Source organism: Motacilla alba, chromosome 2 (genome assembly GCF_015832195.1).
Source record: "Motacilla alba alba isolate MOTALB_02 chromosome 2, Motacilla_alba_V1.0_pri, whole genome shotgun sequence".
In the NCBI taxonomy this organism is placed as follows: Eukaryota; Metazoa; Chordata; class Aves; order Passeriformes; family Motacillidae; genus Motacilla; species Motacilla alba.
In genome coordinates, this window is record NC_052017.1 from 16,409,169 (window position 1) to 16,429,676 (window position 20,508).

Genomic DNA, 20,508 nt, shown 5'->3' on the forward strand with positions numbered 1-20,508 from the left:
AAACACAGGGGCATAGCCACATGGCTGCTCCGCTCAAAATCGGTCCTTCGCTTCGGTTCCGCTGCGGCCCTCGGTAGCCCCGAGAAAACGGCAGCTGCGGTCGTGGCTGTCTTCGATGGAGGTTCCTGACGATCGAAGTAGGAACCAAGAAATCCAAACTACCCATAACTTTTTCAGCAGCGTGAAATTTTCGTTATTGGAAACTGCGTCGTGCATGTTCTTCACTCCTGTTGGGTTTGAGGTTTTGGTTGCTTGGCTTTTGGGGTTTTTTCCCCTATTTTCCTTTTATTTTTCTATTCTTTCTGAGGCTCAGTAAAACCCCTCGAAACAAAAGCCAGCCTTTTAAGACATGTACATATCCCTGTCTGGGCACCACGGGATAACGCAGCCGAGAAATGCCGGCAGGAAAGCCGGAGCCGGCGGGAGCGGCGGGGCAGCACCCGCCCCGTCCCACCGCCGCCCCGGGCAGCCGGCAGGGGCTGGAGCAGCGAAGGAGTTAAAGGGAGGCGCTTGGGAAATCTGATGCTAACGAAGCCCCAGGAATGTTGCACATTTCCATTCCCCTCCAGCTTTCGGAGGAGGTTGGTCCCCGCTGCGGGCAGCCGCTCCGAGGAGCACGGCCCCGAGGCCGCACTTGCTTCGGGCGCCGCCCCGCACCTTCCCGCAGGTTACGCCGGGAGACTCCGGGGAGGGACGGGACGGGGGTGGAAAGTTTTTTCTGGATTCGGGATGATGTGACGGTGCCTGCACAACGGAGGGAAAGAGGGGTGTGGGAGGCGGGGTTCCGCGGCTCCGCGCACCCCGGGCTATGGCGGAGGGAGAGGGGCATCTGCCCTGACCCGCCGCGGCCTCTCTTGTCTTGCAGGCGCGGCCAGAGATGCCGGGGAGACGGCTGTGGTGGGCGCGCTGCTGGCTCGGCGTCTGCCTCTCGCTGCTGGGCGCGGGGGGCGGCTCAGCCGAGCCCTGCCAAGGGCCCCCGTGCGAAGGCGGCTCCGCGCCCCCGCCGCCCTGCCGCGGACCCCGCTGCGGCGGCCGGGCCGGGCGCCCGGCGCGCTCCTTCCTGCACGGCGCCGCGCCGCTGCGGCCGTCGCAGGGCAAGGCAGCGCCCTCCGCCCCGCTGCCCGCCTGCCCCGGCGGCGACTGCGCCGCCAACGCCACCCACCGCGACTGCCAGGGCCTGGAGTGCCGCCTGCTGCCGCCCCGCCTGCGCCCGCGGCCCCGCGGCCCGGGCTGCGCCGCCCCCGCCGAGGGCTGCCCCGAGCCCGCCCTGCTGCGCGCCGCCGACAGAGCCGCCCAGTTCGCGGGGGACGACTTTGCCCACGCCGCTCCCGAGCGAGGCGGCGGCGCCCCGGGGGTGCAGCTCACCTGCGACGTCAAGCCAGGTGCGGGGCGGCATGAGGGACCCGGGGGCGGGAGGGCACACCCTGCACCCCGCACCACCTCCGCCCTTCCGTGGCACGTAGGGTTCCTGCAGCCCGCGGAGGCTCACTGAGAGCCGCAGGCACAGGGTGCTGGGTCTCCTCGGGCCGGGCAGGTGTCTGCTGGGCCAAGGGGCTTCAGCACCTCTGAGAGCCTGGATGCGGGGGCACCTGAGCGACTGCACCAGAGCTCCTTGTTTTGGGAGAGTTAGGAAGAAAATCCGGCACTGGTCTTCACACCATGCGAGGGAATTGCTGCTATGGCTCCTCTCTCTGCTCCCCTTCATCCTCCCCTCCTTAAACAGTTGCACCTAGGAGACCTAGAGCTGAGTAAACAGGACAGAATATTTTTTAGTGCAGTTTTTAAACAAGTTTGAGTCTCTCTCTTCACAGTCTGGTACTTCTGGTATTCCTAATTTACAGCAATACCACAAAAGACTTCCATAGGATGCATTCCATACCCAGCCTGGTGCCATTGGTGAGAAACCTGCTATTGGTGCTAATCTGTCTCGCTGTAATAGCCAGGGGGAAAAATGGTAAAGTGTCTCTTGCAATGCATTGTTCAGAACACTTGCCTGTCCATTGACAAGCACAGCTCTGGTGAATTCGGTATCCCTGTAGGAAGCCAGGTACATCTGTGGTTATACCCATAGGTCAGCAGAAGGTGTCTCTAATGGTCAGGGATATGTGGATTTACCAACATGAAAAGCACCAACAGGTCTTTAATAACCACAAAACATTTTAGATTCTGGTTTCGTGCCTTGTCTGAAAGATAGCAAATATATTAGGAAGGATGATTTATTTCCCATTGATGTTAAAAGCTAATGAAAAGCATGAAGAAGGTAATTTAAGCTTTGTTAGATTTGCGTGACAAATGAGTGCCATGGCTGCTTCAGACACCAGAGCACATGATAAACCTACAAGTTACCAAGCTCTACCTAGTGAAGTGACATCTCCTCCAAAGGAGGCTTCTGCACTTCATGATTCCAGCTCCAGGACTGACATTTAAGTTCCCCTGTGCATAATGCAGTGACACTGTCTACCCTCATCTTGCCTGAAACTGTTCCCAGATCTCTTGGAGAACCTCTGTATGCTCAGTGACCAAAGGTGGAGAGAAAACAAGTCAGTATGGTTAACCTCCTTTTTCTCTGCTTCTGTGCATACTCTTCTTGGTAAAGTCATCATGAATGCCATGCCTCTGTTTTTCCGAAGAACCCAGGATATTTGCATTTTCTTTGTCCATACCAAAGTCCTTCTCTGTGTTATACAGTCCTTGACAAATAGCAAGAGCATTCTGCTTGTACAGAAAAGAGTAATACTTTTGGATGGTGGTGAAAACAGATATGTTGTATCTCTGTTCAAGTCTTACAAAGGGCATCCAGCTCAGCATAACCTCTTTCTCCAAACATCTTTGGCTGTCTCTGGTCAGTCTGTGCTGCCCAGTCTCCAATACCATCAGCAGTTACAGCTAACATGGTGGGTTTCATGCACCTTTCATCTCCTGGGCCTTAGGTTTGGGTCCTTTGTCCCCTCTGATGTGGGTCAGAGGAATTAAAGCTAAAGGGTCAGAGGGTGAAGATGTTTGGAGACTCAGAGTTCGCTCTTTCAATTTTATGCTCTTTGCAGACCTGATGCTGGGTGAAGTCTTGGAGGAAGAGAAGTGTGGTTATAAGTTTCCCTTAACAAAGTCCTTGAATGCATCAGGAATGGCTTATGGGCAGTGGTGATTGTGGATTTGTGCATTCATCTTCCTGTGGCAGAGAGAAGTGCCCTATATATTGGAGAGAAAGCAGTGTACAGCCGTGTAATCTCGTGGAAGGCACTGTCGACACGGAACACACAGCGAGCAAAACTGATAACACACAAGGTTCTGTGTGAGTTTTTACATGAGGACCACTGCACTCTCAGAAATTCTCCTCTTGTACTGCTATTGTGTTGTGCCCGCTGCTGCAGTTGGTGTGAATGAGTCTTGCTGTAGACATCTTTTGTCCAGACTGGACAGAGGACATATATACATGTCATGCCCATTCCAAAGACAGGACCCAACCCAGCTCTTTTCTCCTAGGTGTGGAAGAGCAGCATACTGAATTCATCAACATCTAGCAGAAATTCCATGTATTTTGCATGTGGAACGAAAAATAAGGCATGCTGACTGTCTTTGGTTTTCTTCAAGTCAGTGTATAGGCAAGCATCCAGTGTTCTGCTCTTCTTGTGACCTCTGACATTCTCTGTGTTTCCCTGAGACCTTCTTTTGAACATAGGTCAGTGGGTTTCCTGCTGTAGTGCAGAGGAATCCCCATTGGCAGCTGGAGTCAAATACTGCAAATGAGTGTGGTTTGTATAGCAATTCCAGCATGGCTTGTCTACTGAAACAAACAGAACAAATAATGTAATAATCAGATCTCCAATCAGGAGAAATGCCTTGACAATTGTCTGGGGAGAGCTGCAACTCAAACAGGTGTAATGTCTGTGACAAGGGAGAATGGCTTCCAACTTAAAAGAGAGTAGGTGTAAATAAGATATTAGGAAGCAATTCTTTACTGTGAGGGTGGTGAGGTGAACAGGTTGTCCAGAGAGTTCATGGATGCCCCAGTCCTGGAAGTGTTCCGGGCCAGGTTGGATGGTGCTTTGAGCAACCTAGTCTCTGGTCTAGTGCAGGGTGTTCCTGTCCGTGGCAGGGGCACTGGAACTGGGTGAGCTGTAAGTCCATCTTCATTGGAAGATGAACTCTTCCAATGCAAGCCATTATACAGTGATTCAAGAGACAGGTCAGTGACTGTTCCTGTCTTTCTGTATTTTTAGAGGAACATTTCTGTCAAAGTACCATTTCAGCACATCACTAATACCAGCTGAATGGGATGTTCCTTTGCCGTTGACCTCTCCTCAGACAGCAGGAGAGCTGGAATATACTGCCTAGGTGACCCAAAGGCCATTTTTCTACTGCATTAATTCACTACACACAGGTGGAGACCGGGTGGCCCACCCCAGTCTATTTCTACCAGATTTGTGACAGTGCCTGAGTAGATTTGCAGTGATTCTTTAGTAATTAAAGTATCCCTGCTCTGGGTAACCTGCTGGAAAAAACTGTGTTTTGGTGAACCAAAAAGTCTGTTGTTCAGCCTGTTAAAAAGCCCCATTCGTATGAGGTGCAGTCTACTCAGATGCTTGCTGGGGCCATGCCTGATGCCAGCTCTCCAGTGTACAGGCCAGTACCAGGGACTCAAACTGATTCCCAGCGTGGTGTCCATGTTTGCAGGCTCATGTGCATGAGGCAGCTGCCTGTCACAGCCAGCACAGCCTGTCTGCAGGGTTACACAGTCCTGCTGTCTGGAAGACTCCTGCCAGCTGCAGCTGAACCACCACTTATTTTGGCCAGGTGAAGATGCTGGAGTGCAGGCTTGTAGTCCAATTTCACATCAGATGAGCTCATTGTCCCTGCTTTTTCTCAGCAGCACCGTGAGTGTGCCTTACTTCAGATGAAAGACTGGCATGCCAAAAGAAGGAATGCACAGGAACTGGGTTTTGTTTTCTTATCCTGGTCTTTGTTTTCTCAAATCCAGTATACTGCAAAATACCCTAATATTTAAGTTAATGCTGAAAAATAGAAATTGATGTGTGCCTTATGCTGTGAGTAAAACCAACCGAACAGCAAAATATTTTGGGAACTGTAAACAAGAGCTGGATATGGTCTTTGTTCCTTGTGTCATCCTTCATGTTCTGTGCTTGTAAGAATAAAAATCAGTTCTGCTTAAGAACAGATGAGTGATTATATGGATTGAGGATTCTGTCTGGCAGTGTCCAGCAGCAGATACTGTAGAAAGTACCACACAATATTTTCGTAGATCATTTTCCCAGCTCCAACAGTTTGTTGCTTAGATTTCCTGAATCTGATTGATGTCTACCTTTAAGCCCCAAATTGATTTTATTTTTGAAGTTTTACTGTGTATGGAACTGCTGCATTCATTTCATGTCCTTTAATTCTTGTATTGGAAGAAAGACAGAAGTGTCTTTCCACATTTACTTGCTCTAGGATACCTGTAATATAGCACAGTTGTTTGGTTTCTTTTTTTTTTTTCCTCGTCCTGAAAAGTCTTACCTACTTTCTCATATTGCAGCAGTATCATGTTAGATTTTCCTTGCTGCCCTTTTTGTGAACTTGTGAATTCTTCTTTACTCCTTCTTGAGGTGGGGAACCAGGACTGCATTTTGTATTCAGATGCTCTATTGATTAATGTAATGTCATAATGATATATTATGTTCTATGTTCTTCTTCTATTTAGTCCCAGCATTTTATTTGCCTTTCTGAACTCTGTTGGGCACTGAACTGATGATTACATGGCTCTGTAGCCCAACATCCATATCTAGATATATTACTTCAAGACCATTTTCCAGGAGTAATAATAATCTACAAGTATGACATTTGATCTAAAAAAAAAAATTGGATTATGTTTTCAGTGAGAATCTCAATTCACCTTTATCTCCTCTGAACTTCTTTTTTGTCATTTTATTGCTGCTGCTCAGTATCACAGACTCCTTTTGCAGCTCTTTGCAATTGACCCTTACTTTTACTACCCTTAATAGCTTAGTATTCGCAGCAAGTTTTATCACTTAATTTTATCACTTCTAGAGTGAAAATTGGCCATTTACTCTTTACTGTGTTTGAACATGTACATAGGAATGATTAATCTGTTATTGATGTGGTTGATTAATTTATACCCTGCTTATGAAATGGAAAACCTTGTGGTTCCATGAAGGGTCTACAAAGATAGTAAAGGAAACTGACCTTATAATGATGACTTGAATTTAGTGAGACTTTTCATTAATTTGCTAAAATGTTAATGCCTTTGAAGAGATAATACAACAAGCTTGGACAATAATAGATCATTTGTATTTCAGGAGAAAATGAAGTTCCATCTGAAGATGCCCTAATACTACAACTGCACCTTGCGAAAGGGCACGAGAAATTCACAGAAATGCTAAAAAGCCAACAGCAGATCATTGTTGATTTGCAGCAAAAACTTGCTGAACAGCAGCATGTGTTGGTTAGCCAGCAACGGGAAATTCTTGAACAGCAAAGAAAAATGTATGAGCAAATGGATCTGATCAAAGTCCAGTATGGCATGCTTTTTGATACAGTGAAACAAATGTCATTTCAGAGTTTGCAAGAAGATATTCAAAATTATTTTGAAAGTCATCTTCACGGACTTCAGAACCAGATCAGGAATCATCTCCAGAAGTCGTACTCTGTGCACAAGGTAGAAGTGGATGCAAAAGTGATTAACGTTGGGGAGTCTTTGCTGGACTGTGGCCTTTGTGAAAGTGACGAATTTTGCAATTTCCAAAAGACGCCTTCACAATGTGAAAAGTGCACATTGTGTCCTGCTGGTTTTTTCCAAATGGCCGAGTGTTCTGCAAACTCTGATCGGATTTGCCAGGTAAAACATAATTCTGTATCTTTCAGTTACTGCTTATGAAGCATTGTGTTGGACATATTGGGGTAACATTCTGGAAATAACTACTTGGAGAGCTAGAGAAATTCAGTTTGAATCATGTGTTTTACTGAATGGGTCTACGCCAGAAGGATTTTTTTGTGTGTTTCTATTCAGCATTTAGTGTTCTAAATGAGGCTCTGGTTTGTGCCTGTTGGGTGTGACACTTTCCCAAACCTGACATCTGGCAGGTCTTTGATTCTTTTCATCGTGATAGGAAAAGACATCCTAAAGCATTTAGACTTACGCATGCTAAATCTGTTTATTTGATTCCATTACAGCCTACAGGAGCTTCTAGACATCTCTGAAAAGTGCAAGAAAGCTTTACTAAGCATAAGTCAGACATTTCTTTTAAAGTTTGGAAATAGAAGTTGTCAGTTAAAACAAATATAAGAACTAGTTCCTTCTTAAACAAAACATACAAATACACAATATAGAACATGGATACCTGTATTGTTAAATATATTTTATTATAAAATACATTTTACTATACAACACAAAACTAGCACGCAAGTAAAATAAGATCATTCTTTTTTTGCTTTCTGTCATTTAGAAGTCCTAAAATATATGGGCAACTTGATATTTAAATCAGTATCTTGTTTGCTAAGTGTTGCCCACAGTTCTTAGCTTAGAGTGAGCCTGACCAGCTGGACCAGATACTGAGAACCTGGATGAGTCTGTCCAGTTCCCTCTCTGCTAGCCTCAATTTTCTTTAGTGCTAGCATTTAAAGGCAAATGTAGGCTGTTTTTCTTTCCCCTCTGCCTGCTGTAGGGTGAAAGGAGGGCTTGTTGACAGGGAATATTACTTTCTAATTTACTTTTCATGTGCGTTTTAGTTAGCAGCTTCCTCCTAGACGAAATGTCCTTAAAAGCCTTTCCTAACACTGTCATGATTGTTGCAATGTCCTTAAGATCAATTGATTGATGCCCCACTCTTGGGGATGTGTATCATAACAAGAGTTACATGTGCAACCCCTCTGTTCAGCTCATCTGCACACTGCTTGCTTTCTGTGGCATCACACAGTGGTTTTGGATACCTGGTTAAAACAGGTAACAAATCTAAATCAAAGTTGTCCTGCTCTAACATGCTTATGGGATCAACCTGTTCTCCCTCCATACATGCACCTGTTATGACAAATCATTTGTCACAGAGTCTGAAATGCCTGTTTAAAATTTAAGTTGTCATGTTAAACTGTTTCAGTATGATTCTTGTGATTTACAGGACAGAGATGAGTGCACTGAATCTCCAAGCATTTGTGGTGAGAGGATAAAATGCCTCAATACTCCAGGTAAGTTATATTCTCTGATAATTAAAGAATGAGGGTAATTAGATCTTCAGGAACAGGCCAAAGAAATAGATAAGGACTCAGGCTTGTGTGTTAGTGAGTAGTGACATGCACAGCTTGCTGGAATCAAAGGGGTTAAAAGACACTAATCTGCAAGTTGATAGCAGTTCTTGTGGACAATGGGCTGTTTAGGACATTAATATCCCTTAGAGGCATTGGATGGTCCCTTTTGCCTTATTTTCCTGGGGGTTTATATGCTTTGTTTTAAATTTTCTCTTAGGATCAGACTTTCATCTTGTTTATCCTGGTGCAAATAGGGCCCAAATCAAAGATATTATTCCTATTGGAGAAAAATAGTTGTCATTTTCTTTTTGGTGCACCTGATTTGATCCAATGAAGACTCTTACAAGACCTCCCTCCATTAATCTTCTCCTTAGCAACAATATTGTCAAATACTGAAGAAAGATCAACAGTTTCCATCACTTGGGGACAGTTTGGGGGAGTTTTTCAGACATTTAAGAACAAATCTGTCTGGTGTTTTGCACTTCATTATTTCATTACATTCTCATGGCAGTCAGACACAAAAGAGCAAAATTAATAGACGTGCTGAGCAAATTTTATCCAGGTACTACATTTCTTTATATTGGTCTAATTTTTGATCATCCAGAAAACCTTGAAAGAAACTCTGTGATCAAATAGATAATTTTCACCAGTTGTGACCTGTACCTGAGGTCTCACAGTCAAATAACCCAGGAAGGGCTTCATTAGATGCTTTGTTTTTCCTCCTCTAGGCTCCTAGACTTGTAAGAAGGGGTGGCCTCTTTGAGGGGCAAGGGCTGTTTTCAGCTGATTTTGAGTGATTTTGTGCTTTTTTTACTCAGTCACTGGTGGAGAAAAATGTGGGAGCCTAGAAAAGGATTAAAAGAGGGTGTGGGTTTTCTTCCTTTGTCCATTCTTCCTCTGGACAGGAACTGGTTGATGTTGGTTTGGATGGTGTTACTACAAACACTACAGCAAACTGGAAATGACTTGAGGAAGAGAGCACTTAGTGTCGCCTGGTGTGGTAAACATGAGGTACCATCAGTCCTACAAAAGAAGAGGGAAGACATTTTTGGAGACTCTTAGAGGTGGACAGTTGGAGGCAAGACAGTGTAGAGCAAAAAAATCAGAGCACAAAGTTTAGAGCACAAAGTCAGAGCATCAGAAAGGTGTAAGGCTTTGTCTTGTCTTTAATGAGATATTGTGTTTGCTGCCGTTTCTGTTTTGTTGGATGGAAGCCCACAAGGCCTCAGCCCTAGGAAGGGAGAGCCACCGATGTGGTTGTAATTTGGTGTTGCTCTAGTCTGAGGCTTGGAAGAGGGAAGGCTGTAATGAATTTATTCAGTGGGTTGCGTGGAGGGGAACTAGACCAAAAAAGGGTCTGTACAACTACAGGAGGAACGTAAGTGAGGGCAGAACACTGCCAAGAAACAGATGGGTAGTGATGGTGTGTCAGACCACAGAACGGCAGTAGCAATGTATTTGGAAGGAAAGGAATCTTCCCTCTCTTCCTCTTCTCCCAGTTTTAATGGTGGTGTGTAGATATGTGAAAGAAAGTTATTACCCATCACCTGCACAGGAATCGATGCCCTGTCGATGCCGTTCCCATCTGTCATGGAAGAGAGAGTGTTCCTGTTATTTTTTGTTAGAGGTGACTTTCAGCCTGTCTGTTCATGGTAGCTCATTATCTTACACAAGTGTGATTAACGCGTCAAAAAAAAAAGGCTGAAACTGAATGTCTGTTTTGGGTAAAGAAGGGGAGAAGGGGATGTGATGTGACATATGAGTTCCAGATGTTGAATGTGGTTTCTCAAGCTGCACGCAAAGGTTGTTGCATCTGTAGCAACTCTTGTTCAATGTACAGTGTGAGGGGAGACAGAGCAAATAACAGTAAAGAATCATGTAACTAGGAGCCTCTCTTTCTTCACTCTTCCACTTTCCCCTACATCATACCTTCTTCTCCTGCTGCTTTTTTCACTTCTATGTGGGATCAGAATTATTGATTTATTTGATTAAAGGCTAGTCATTAAGTCATTGGTCATTCAGTAACAGTTAGGGGTATGTAATCAGTGAAAATAGGGTTTGGTGCACCATTTTCTTCTTAGACAACCATGGGAGAGTAGTCAGATTGTTTATCCAACAAATAGAATCAACCAAAGGCACTCTCCCTGGAATGCCATGGAAAATAAAGAGGACTTACTGTAGAACTCCCTGTGGGATGCAGGGGGAAGAGGAATGAAAACCTTGACAGATAGTCCTGATTTGTAATGAACCACATTGAAATGTGGTGATCCAAATTTGACACAGAGTGTTTAAAAAGAGAAGGATTCCCATACTTAATGTGCCCAAATGTAACCTTTGCATCAGGCAGTTGTGAGTAGTAGCAGCAGAAAAATACACTCATAGCTTACTGTGATTGGCTTGCAATTACCTGGCTTCTGTGAGTGGCAAGGGCTGGGGAATGTGCTGCAGGAGGACTCAATTTCACAAAGCCAGGTTGAGTACAGCTGGACTACCCACTGTGAAACCAGGTGCAGCAGTGCTCAGAGCAAGGAGCCAGGAAGAGGTGGCAGAGGTTGTAAAGTGATAAAGAGCAGTAGGAAGCACTCCCAGCGTACTGCTGTGCTGGTTTTCTGATGTTTGGCTATCATTTGCTGCTGGACCTCTTCTGGGCAAAGGGTAGGGTGCTCCTCTTGCAACTGTGGCCACAGCAAGTCTGTGTGCTGCTTTGAAGTCACCTGTTTGAAATAAACCCAGGGAGAACACCTGCTGCAGTTCTAACCAATAAAGGACTAGGCAGTAAATTAGTATATAGCCATCACAAGTATTTGTGAAATATGATATTAGTAAACACTCAAATATACACTAAAATATTTGTAAGAAACAAATAGCATAAAAAGTGTTCCTAGGCACTGCTGAAGATTTTCTCTGCTATGAGAACCAGCTGTATGTGTGTACTTAGTTCATCCAGTATTTCTCAGTGATGGTGGAGCTACTGATACGAGAAACAGAAATGGTTAAGAAATGTCATGTGAGTAAATACATCGTGGTTAAAACTGATTTCAAAGGGAAAGATTGTCTGGGACTTTTTTCACTACTCCCTCTATAATGTTTTTAGTTGAAAAAAAATGTAATCTTATTTATTTGGCTTTTGTTTCTCATAAAAAAAAAACCAAGACACTTTCAGAGAGGAACAAAGTGTTAAGTTTCTCTTGACTTTTTTTTCAGATGGAAAAAAACCCTTACTGTTCTGTAGTGTAATCTTGATAAAATGGTACCTGATCTTAGAAGGAATATTCTCACATCATAAACTGTACAGTCCTACGTATTGGTGTTAGTGAAGAATCATCACTTTAGTGAATGAAGTGTAAATAGACAAAGTGATATGAGGGTGCATATATGAAGCCTGCATAAATTAACACAGGGTCTGGTGTTCTCTGCTGAATAATGCAGTATCAGAAGTGAATTCTATCCAACATTCTGACCTCCCCTGTGGGCCAGGTTTATGTGTACTTGCAGTTTGCAGCACGTGTGGTGAGTTTTTCTGTCTACATCAGCAGTTAGCATAGCCAGCCCCACCCTGGGCTAGCAAGGGAGAATTCATTGTTGGGATCCATGCAAATGCTTGTAGTCCCAAACTTAGAGCAAATCCCAGCCAAGGTACAGGAAGTTTCCACCTAAAGAATAATGCAAGGGTATGACATAGGATCTAGATACTAAAGGGTATTTAAGAAGATCTGTTAGAAAGATGATTACTGAGTTTTGATCATGGTGGTAAAAAAGCCTAAATGACTGCATTAGTGATTAAGTTTTGAGGCACAAACTGCAGATGGTTATTCTTTAGGATGCCTCAGATCTTGTGTGTTGATTCAGATCCTGAAATCTCCATGTACAAAGGTTTTGGGTTCTGGTTGCTCCAGGTGGAAGCACTGGCAGCTAGTGGTGCTCTTGGAAAATTGCCACAGAAAATTACAGGCTGTTTTTAAAACCTGTTTTTTTGGTATGCATTCTTTGATCCACTGAGGTCATGGTGTACCATTTAACAGCATGAAATTGCTTTATGTCAAACAAAGTAATTTCAAACAGCACATGTATATTCTTCTCACTGTTTGCTGCAGTGCTTTACTTTGGCTTGATCACAACCACAGGTGTCCTGTGTCTTAGGGCAGTGGTTTTTTTTCACTTTTAAATGCATGGGATACTGCATAATGATTTTAAGCCTGCTGTTTACAGTTTTGGTTTTCCTATTTGTCTCTTGCAGATTTTAAAAAAACTGTATACAGAGTGAATGGCGAGGTCCCTGTCCCTTGGGTTGCAGAGCACTGCTTTAGCAATCGCAGTGACAGCAGGGCTACCCTGTAGCATGGCTGGGCAGGCAGGGCACATTTCTCCCTGTGGAGGGGAACTCTCCATTAGTTGAAAGAGCTGCTCGGTGTACCAATCACTGTGCCTTTTATACCAGAGAAGGAAGAGACTGTCTTTGGAGCAGTATCATTGTATCTGATATGTTACAGATTTTGGTTAAAATTGCCCCTGTGTAGCTTCTTTTTCCCTCCAAACCATTGTGCTTGGCTTGGACAAGGTGAGTTATGCCTAATATTTCCTCTGTAACCTGTCAAGGTTTTTTAATAGCATAAAGTGATCTAACATCATAACAGTCTTCTGTTTTCTCACTTATGATTAGATTTACATCAAAGATACTTGATATGTGAAGCTGTAGAGTTCTTATTTTTAGTATTTTAAAGATATGACAATAAAAATAGTCCATTTCCTGTGAACAGGTGGTTTCCGATGTCTTGGAATTGCTGAGAAGGATGCAGCTTTGGGGATGTGTGGAGAGGAGTATTTCTTTAATAAGGAAATGCAGGAGTGCCAAGCATGTTTGAAGTGTGAAGATGGAATGGTGGCCGTGCCTTGTTCCACTGTCAGTGACACGGTTTGCTCAGCAGTCAGTGAAAACAAGCTCTCAGAGTCTTGGGCTGCAAACATCGTTCTACCCTCTGTAAAGTCTGGCGTCTCTCAGGTCTACTCTGGCTTGAACTTGAAGATAAAAGGAAAGCTCCCCTGTGATATCCTGTCCACTGAAGAGAGCAGCCTGGTATTCAGGCAGCATGGTCTGTTGTGGACTGACCTAAATTTTGCAGTAAAGCACAACTGCAGGAACTTTTTGCAGCTTTCCTTAAAGCTTAATGGCAGTGAGGAAGACCATGAACTGAGTGGTGTTCGGATTGAGCAGCCAGAAGGAAAGTATTTCCAGAGCATTAGTTTAAGCAGTGCTGCTGAAGTGGAGCCCAGCCAAACTCTTTCTGTGTATTTGAGGAGCCCTAATCAATTCTGCAATCAAAGCAAAGACTTAAATATTTATGATCTTAATACCCCACTCAGTTTGTTTTGGTTGTCCCATGACACGGGTGCTGTGGCACTCAGTGCACAGATGTCAACAGCGATGCATTACCAAACCAACTATCGACCTACCTTTAAAATAATTTCTGTTTCTGACCCTTATATGCTAAGTTTATCTCATGATGGTAGAGCTATAAAGTTCACTGAAACTGGTGTTGTCAAATTTGTGTTTCATCAAGCATTGTATTCCATGGGTCATACGTGTGTCCGGGAGGGCTTCTCCTTAATTTCTTATATCAATAGGAATGGTACCAACAGAGAACTCATGAATGTATTTAAATCTGGGGTAAATTACAGGGACACATCAATATCTGCTTCTGGGGCCACAAAGGTTGGTGCTGGAGATCTGGTCAGCTTTGAGATACTTTCTCCTGCACAGTGTAATGTTCGGTATTTTGGAGATAGTTCTGGAATTAGTATGTTCAGCCTCATCTGGATCCCTTCAGCGGTTTCTAGTGCCATATCAGCCACAGTTTCTGTTACAGGTCTCCCTACTGGAGCAGTGAGAAACAAACTACTGGATTTCACCCAGGTCTCATCCAATGAGAAACAGATACAGCTGGTTTCTTCTGGACAGCTTGCTCAGAAGTATTTTATTTTTACTGAAAAGGGAGTTGCCAGCCTTGCGTTTAACTTAAAGCTAATCCATTCGTGCAATGTGCTCAAAGTGACTCTCAATCAGCTGACCATGGATCACATGCAACCCACAGCAGTGGCTCAGCAGATTGGAGGTCAGATGCCAGAGGGAAGCATATGGACCAGTGTGTCCCTCTGTGCATCCTTTGAGGTGCATAATGGAACATTGATATCAGTTTCTCTTGACTGTGTGCGAGGAAGGATCAACCAGATCACTCATGAACATGGAACCAGCATATCTATTTTATGGATTTCATCTTAATTTCTGCTCAGTGAAGTTAGCACAGAATTGGGGTTTCAATTGTATTTGGATTCTGCTCTGATTCTATACATATTTGATACTGTGTTGACTTGAGCAGGTCATCCCACAAAATGCTCTCAATTTTAGGAATATTTAAATATAATCTTAACTGAATGAGCCCTAATTAAAGAAAACAAGAGCTTTCAGTCAAGATTTTAATTCTGTTACCATCTTCAGACAGGGGAAGGTAGAATTCAGATCAAATTCCCTTATTTTAATAACATTGCATCTTAAATTTGATTATTTCTGAACCACAAAAAATTGCAGCTGAGGGTGAATAGCATTTAGTACTGTAACTGAAAGAAGCACAGCCAAATAATTCAAACATGTTTTAATTTTTTCATGCAACAGGCTAATAAAAAGACTAATTGTACTTTGGGGCTAATTTCTCTACATCATACAAAATGTTGTGCTTTCCATAAATTGAGAGAATATGCCTCAAATAGGTGATAATGTGGCAACACTGGAGTATACATTCTTAATATTGTCAAAAGGGACTGGATGAAAAATAGAATATTATTTTTACAACAAAAACAGTGGAACTAATGACTGCTCTAATTTCATTTGGAAGTAATCTGCATTTAAGTAATTTAGGAAGGCTTTTCTCTGTTTTTAGTTTTGCCAGTGAAAAGTTGCAGAACGAGAAGGAAGGAAGTCTCGTCTAACAAGGAAGAGTACGTAGGCAAAAAGAAACAAATATTAAAAGAATGTCTTGAAAATTAGACTTCTGAAAATTAAGCAAATTTTTATTCCATTACTTTTAAACAGCAAAATATTTTTCTGATCAAAAACCTCCATTATTCACAAGTCTATTTGTTTTACCAAACAGGTTCTTACATTTAAAAGGTTTTTTTTTTTTGTCAAATCAGTTAATTCAACAAAATGGTGTATTCATTTATTCATTGACACTAATTTTTGTCTTCTTCCAACTCTTCCATCAAACTAATTCTTTCTTTTTCTAAACTATATAGACTGCTTTATCCCATTTTCTTCTTTCTCCTCTACAAGTGCTTTTTCATTCTCCTTTCTCATTAATTTTGTTAGGAGTGAATGATGTGCCTTCTCATATCTCTTTCCAGCTTTCTTTCAGCATTCCTACAAAAGGATACATGTTTGTGTCACAGGTGGAACTACAGGAGAGGAATGTACCAATGCACTTGCAGGCTGCCTTAAAATTAACCCTACTGAAAAGAAATATTATGCACTATATGACTTTAATGTGTCTTCCTGAATATGTATAGCTAAAATATATGTACATTGCTGTGTTTTAGTCTGTTTTGGGGTTTGTTACACTGTTTCTGCTGTATAATGGCCTCCTATAACTTTCTGTAATAGAATGAACCCAAGTGCAAGATTTCTATCTGGTCATTCATTTAACTTGTGACATTATAATTGTGTCCTTAACATCTGAAGGTATCTTTCCATCATCATTTTTTTCTTCAACAATATGCTCAAGGATTCAGGCTTTTGACAAACTGCTCTCCAGCTCCAAATAGAGAACAGTAGTTTTTCTTGCTTTCGGCTGCAAAATCTAAGCAGTCTGTCAGAGGACACCTCCCTGGTCATTGTGTTGCAGCCAGTGTAAGTACACAAACCAGTAATCCTGGTGTCCCCAAAGTCTGTCAGTGGCAGAGATCTTAGTGCCTGTGTGTAGCCACCGTCTCATTCGTTCTTGCAAGGTCATAAGGAAGGATGAATTAAAACAGCTGTTGACGGTATTCAGCATTTGCACAATACTGTTATCATTACAGAGGACATTTTGTAGTGGTAGAGAGGGACTTCTGGAATGAGAAGCATCTGTATCTGTTGTGTGCAGAAGAGCTGTGTTACCTGGGAGCAGAGCAGTTTTTCTGGGAACTTTACTCTTGGAGTCTACTGAGACTGAACAAAGATGAAATGGCACAGGAGTAAAAGTTCTTCTGACATACCCATTTCTGCTTTCTGACATACCCATTTCTGGTGCATGTGATGTAGGAGAAGCTCTGCAGAGAGCACACCTGGGTATTTTTATGGTAAGAGTTGAGGGAGAGACAATGTTAGAGAAAGGTAGAAATTATGGGCTTATGTGTTTGTTTCAGAAGAAGTTAAGGAAGCCACTTCCTCACAGAGACCCCCATATTATCCTTTGCTGGTTTGTGCTGTGCAGTTCTGTTGAAGGTTGTCACTCACTAGAATGACAGCTTAAGACTCATTCTAGATTTAAACCTGTGTAGCAGAGGTCAGGATCTGGTGTTAGAAATGCATCTGGTACATCTTTAGCAAAGTGCAAATGTTACTTGAGTATAATAAACATTTGTCAGTATGTGGCATATAGCAAATCTAATGGCATGATTTGTATGAGTATGCTTTATTTGAGTGAGATTGTGAGATTAGTGGAGTTAAACAGGGAAGAGAATGATGCTACAATCCTGTATTATGCATGCTGGTGGTACTTGTGTTTAAATGCACTATTATTAAAGGATACAGAAGGTACAAGGAAGGTACAAGTGAACACTATTACAACTGAGAGAAGTTCCAGAGAACAAATTCTTTAATATAATAAAACTTTTTGGAGGATTCTGTGGGGAGTGCCCATAATTTCTCTTAACTCAGAGTAAGTTTTTAGATGCACAGTGGCAGAAACACAGTAGTTTGCACCCATGTGGTCATAATAGTGCATCTAATAATGCTTCACTCATGTCATCTGACATAAGGCACTCAGAGAGTGAAAAAAAAAAGTCTTATCCAATATGTATTAATTGCAATTTACAGCAAGATTAGCTTTATTTCAAGCAAAAGAAGGCTGATCATTGAGCCTCTTTGGAATCTCTCCCTTTCAAGAAAAGAAAAACCTGGATCTGTTGTTGAGGGCACTCACTGACCTTGGTTATAGCAACAGGAATTTGAGTATGTTGGAATCAGTATAGATTTATGATAGCCTAATTAATGACATAGTTTATAGCCTTTGCATCTATGAAAATGATATATATTGCCTCATACCATGCAACATTAAGTGGTGCACTATGTCCTGACTAAGATAGAGTTCAAGAGGAATCAATGCACAATGAATGCTAATCTTATGGCACTTATCCCATTTGCTGTAATAAATTGCATGTTTTATTGACAGGTATCTTATTAATTATATTTACAAATTTAGAACCTTTTAATGATTTTTCCATATTTTTTCTATTAATAGTACAATAGAATACTGTGAAGTACAAAATTCATTTAAAAACTTTTATTTTGCATCTTTTGATACCACATCCATCAATATGGTTAAAATAGCTGGAGACAGGACAGGTTCTTCAATCTTTTCTGCCAGAGTAGGTCTCCAAAGGAAGGATTCACAAAGTAACAGAGTAAGTGTGAGGCTGGTAGATTCTAGATTCTACCTGTACAGAATTAGTTTAAATTAATACATACAGGAAAGCAGGTGCTTATCTCACTGTGTTATGAAGATAATGGACAACTTGTTGGTATAGAAAACTTGACCATTACAGGGGGAAAATAATTTAGGTTGGTTGTGTAGTGCTGCTTATACCAAAAAAAAAAAAAAAAAGGATTTGGCTTACAAAACCTGCATTGATTTGTATTGGGAAACATTTTGCAAGTTTAAAGGTTTTACCTGAATATATTTATTACCTATGCAAATTTTTTATGCTTTCTGTCAAGTCAATACTGGGCAGAATATGTGAAGTGTATTTTAATATTGTGGATATTCCTCTGTTCTGTGGTCTCTGCAGATTGCAGTACACTGTGAAAATGGTACTATTTTTAGTGGTGCTTTTAAAAAAATTTTCTACTTTGAAATATTAGCCTGTTTTAAAAATACTGTTTAGACACTTTGTTAATATTATACTGTAATGTAGTATGTTTTAAGAGAACTTCACTGAGATAAATAAAATGATAAAACTTCATTGGTATTCTTGTTCTCTTCTGAGGAAGACTAATGGTGGCTCTTGTGTTTTTTTACCACTGACTCTCCTGGGGTCAGCATTTCACAGATGATGTCTGAGTTAGTCACTTGTGCCTGCTGAAGTGGCACTAGCAGGAACAGTAACAGTGGACATTTCTAGAGATCTGCTTGCCCTCTGTTCCCATGGTTGAAACAGCAAGAAAGATGAAAATTGTCATAAGAACAGTGCAGTTTATCCTAGTCATGGCTAGTGCCCCACTAACACAGAAAAGAAACAAATTTGTCCTGCCTTGGTGCTTCATAGGTTCCCTGTTATATGTGAGAGCTTTTATGGTGTTGGAGGGTGGGTCCAGATCTGACTGTTGCAGTAGCACAGCTGTGCTTCTGTCAGGGTCTGGCCAAGTTAAAACTCATGTGTTCTCAGTAGAAACTTTACAAGTGTTTTAGATTGTACATCTGTTTCTTCTTTTTGGGGATGCTATTGTTTATTGGATGTGAACGGAAAGAGAGGTGCTGTCAAAAAGGGATTACAGGCATCATTAACATATTCTAAATTACCCAAAAACAACATTCAGAGGAAGGAGAAAAGAAGTATTTGTGAAATACTTCTGTTGAAAGTAGGACCATCCTCCTCCAGGCTGGATGAAAACTGCCTCTTCTCTTCTGGCCTTCAGCAGCTGACACTGTTTAAGCCCTTTCCCTAGCAGCCCAAACCATCTTGATGTTTGTCTGCTCCCCACGATGCCTCTCTCAGGGTCACCTTACATTTCTCTCCAGCGGCCTGACATTTCCTTGTACAACATCCACATGTGCAGGTCTAAAAGCACACTGTGTCACCAAGCCTGGTGCCCCTTCATCTGCTCGGAGGGTTTGCCTCCTCCGAAGATATTAACTGTGTTAGTGGTAGTGCCTGTGCTGCTTTTGCTGTGCTGCCTGACAGAAATAAGTAGGGAGTGGGCCCCAAAACTGCTGAGTTGCCCATCTGCTGGACCTCAGCATCTCCCTGTCTGTACCTGTCTTTCACTGTCTGGTTCTGGTTGGATGAAAGCCGAATAACTGTAAAAGAGGGATCCAAGAAACTCGTTTGCATTAAATAATAAAACTGTTATTGCTAAACCAGAGTTTCTTGTCCAGCTGCAGTTTGCACAGCTTTCCTCAGCCCTTCCTTGGAGCTCTGCAGGCACATCGTGACCTGCAGGATTGCATCTTTTGTTCACAGGCTCTTCAAGGGAAACAAGCTGCTCTCCAGACTTTCTAGTGCAATCCGGTTAAATGGCACCTCTTGAATGTAGCCTTAAAAGGCTGGATGTGATTTCCTTGCTAGAAGGGTGTTAATGCCTGGCTTTAGCAGAACCTTGAAGTAAAAGCCTGTCATGATTATATACACACATACATACATACATATATGTATGTATATATTTTTATAATCATCTTGGTCTCAGTTAAATAGTATTTGCTCTGAAAGAAGAACTGTGGAAAAGCATTTTTGAAAGTTCCTGCATCTTCTTATAAGATCAATGTCTTCAACTTTCCCCTTTGCTGTTTTTTCACTGGAAACATAGAGGAATGAAAGGGAAATTAAAAGAGAAGACTGGGGGAATGGAGATAGAAGGGAAGAAAAGTGGAAGAAGGAAAAAGCAATCTCCAGTGTTTAGGTAATTCCACGTATAGGAATTTAAACTAGCTTTTGTCAGAACTTCATGGGATTTCAATCAGTTGTATTTAAACATTTGCTCATCTGAAAATTTGATCACAGTTGGCTTCTCTTCTGTCTCTTCTTTGAAGCATTTCCCACCCAGTAACTTTTGTAAACTAAAGTGGTATTAGAGTATCCTGAATACGTTAAAGTACTTTACTCAGCTGGAACATTACATTGGGTAATTTGGTTAATTAAATACCAGTTTATTTTGGGAATTCTCTGGATATATTTGTGGGTTTTGGCATGCAAACCTCGGTTTTCATCATTATCTCTTAACTATGTTTATATTGGGAACTGGTTCTCATTAGATAAATGAGCCTTCTCTGAGCTCCATGTTATCAT

At 42.2% G+C, this 20,508-nt stretch overlaps 1 protein-coding gene across 1 annotated transcript; it reads left to right on the plus strand.

The window, feature by feature from the left end:
• The first annotated feature begins 536 nt into the window (after nt 1–536).
• On the plus strand, nt 537–16,525 carry LOC119697403. The gene is made up of 5 exons (XM_038128147.1): nt 537–667; nt 866–1,382; nt 6,315–6,853; nt 8,130–8,196; nt 13,014–16,525. The coding sequence occupies exons 2-5, from the start codon at nt 878–880 to the stop codon at nt 14,531–14,533; spliced, it is 2,631 nt and encodes an 876-aa protein (XP_037984075.1). The 5' UTR covers nt 537–667; nt 866–877; the 3' UTR covers nt 14,534–16,525.
• Nucleotides 16,526–20,508: the final 3,983 nt, after the last annotated feature.

Bases quoted from the DNA above. Each gene is read 5' to 3' on its own strand.
- LOC119697403 (XM_038128147.1), top strand. From the start codon at position 878: ATGCCGGGGAGACGGCTGTGGTGGGCGCGCTGCTGGCTCGGCGTCTGC. The intron at 1,383-6,314 runs GTGCGGGGCGGC...TTTGTATTTCAG, and splicing joins CACCTGCGACGTCAAGCCAG to GAGAAAATGAAGTTCCATCT. The intron at 8,197-13,013 runs GTAAGTTATATT...TCCTGTGAACAG, and splicing joins AAAATGCCTCAATACTCCAG to GTGGTTTCCGATGTCTTGGA.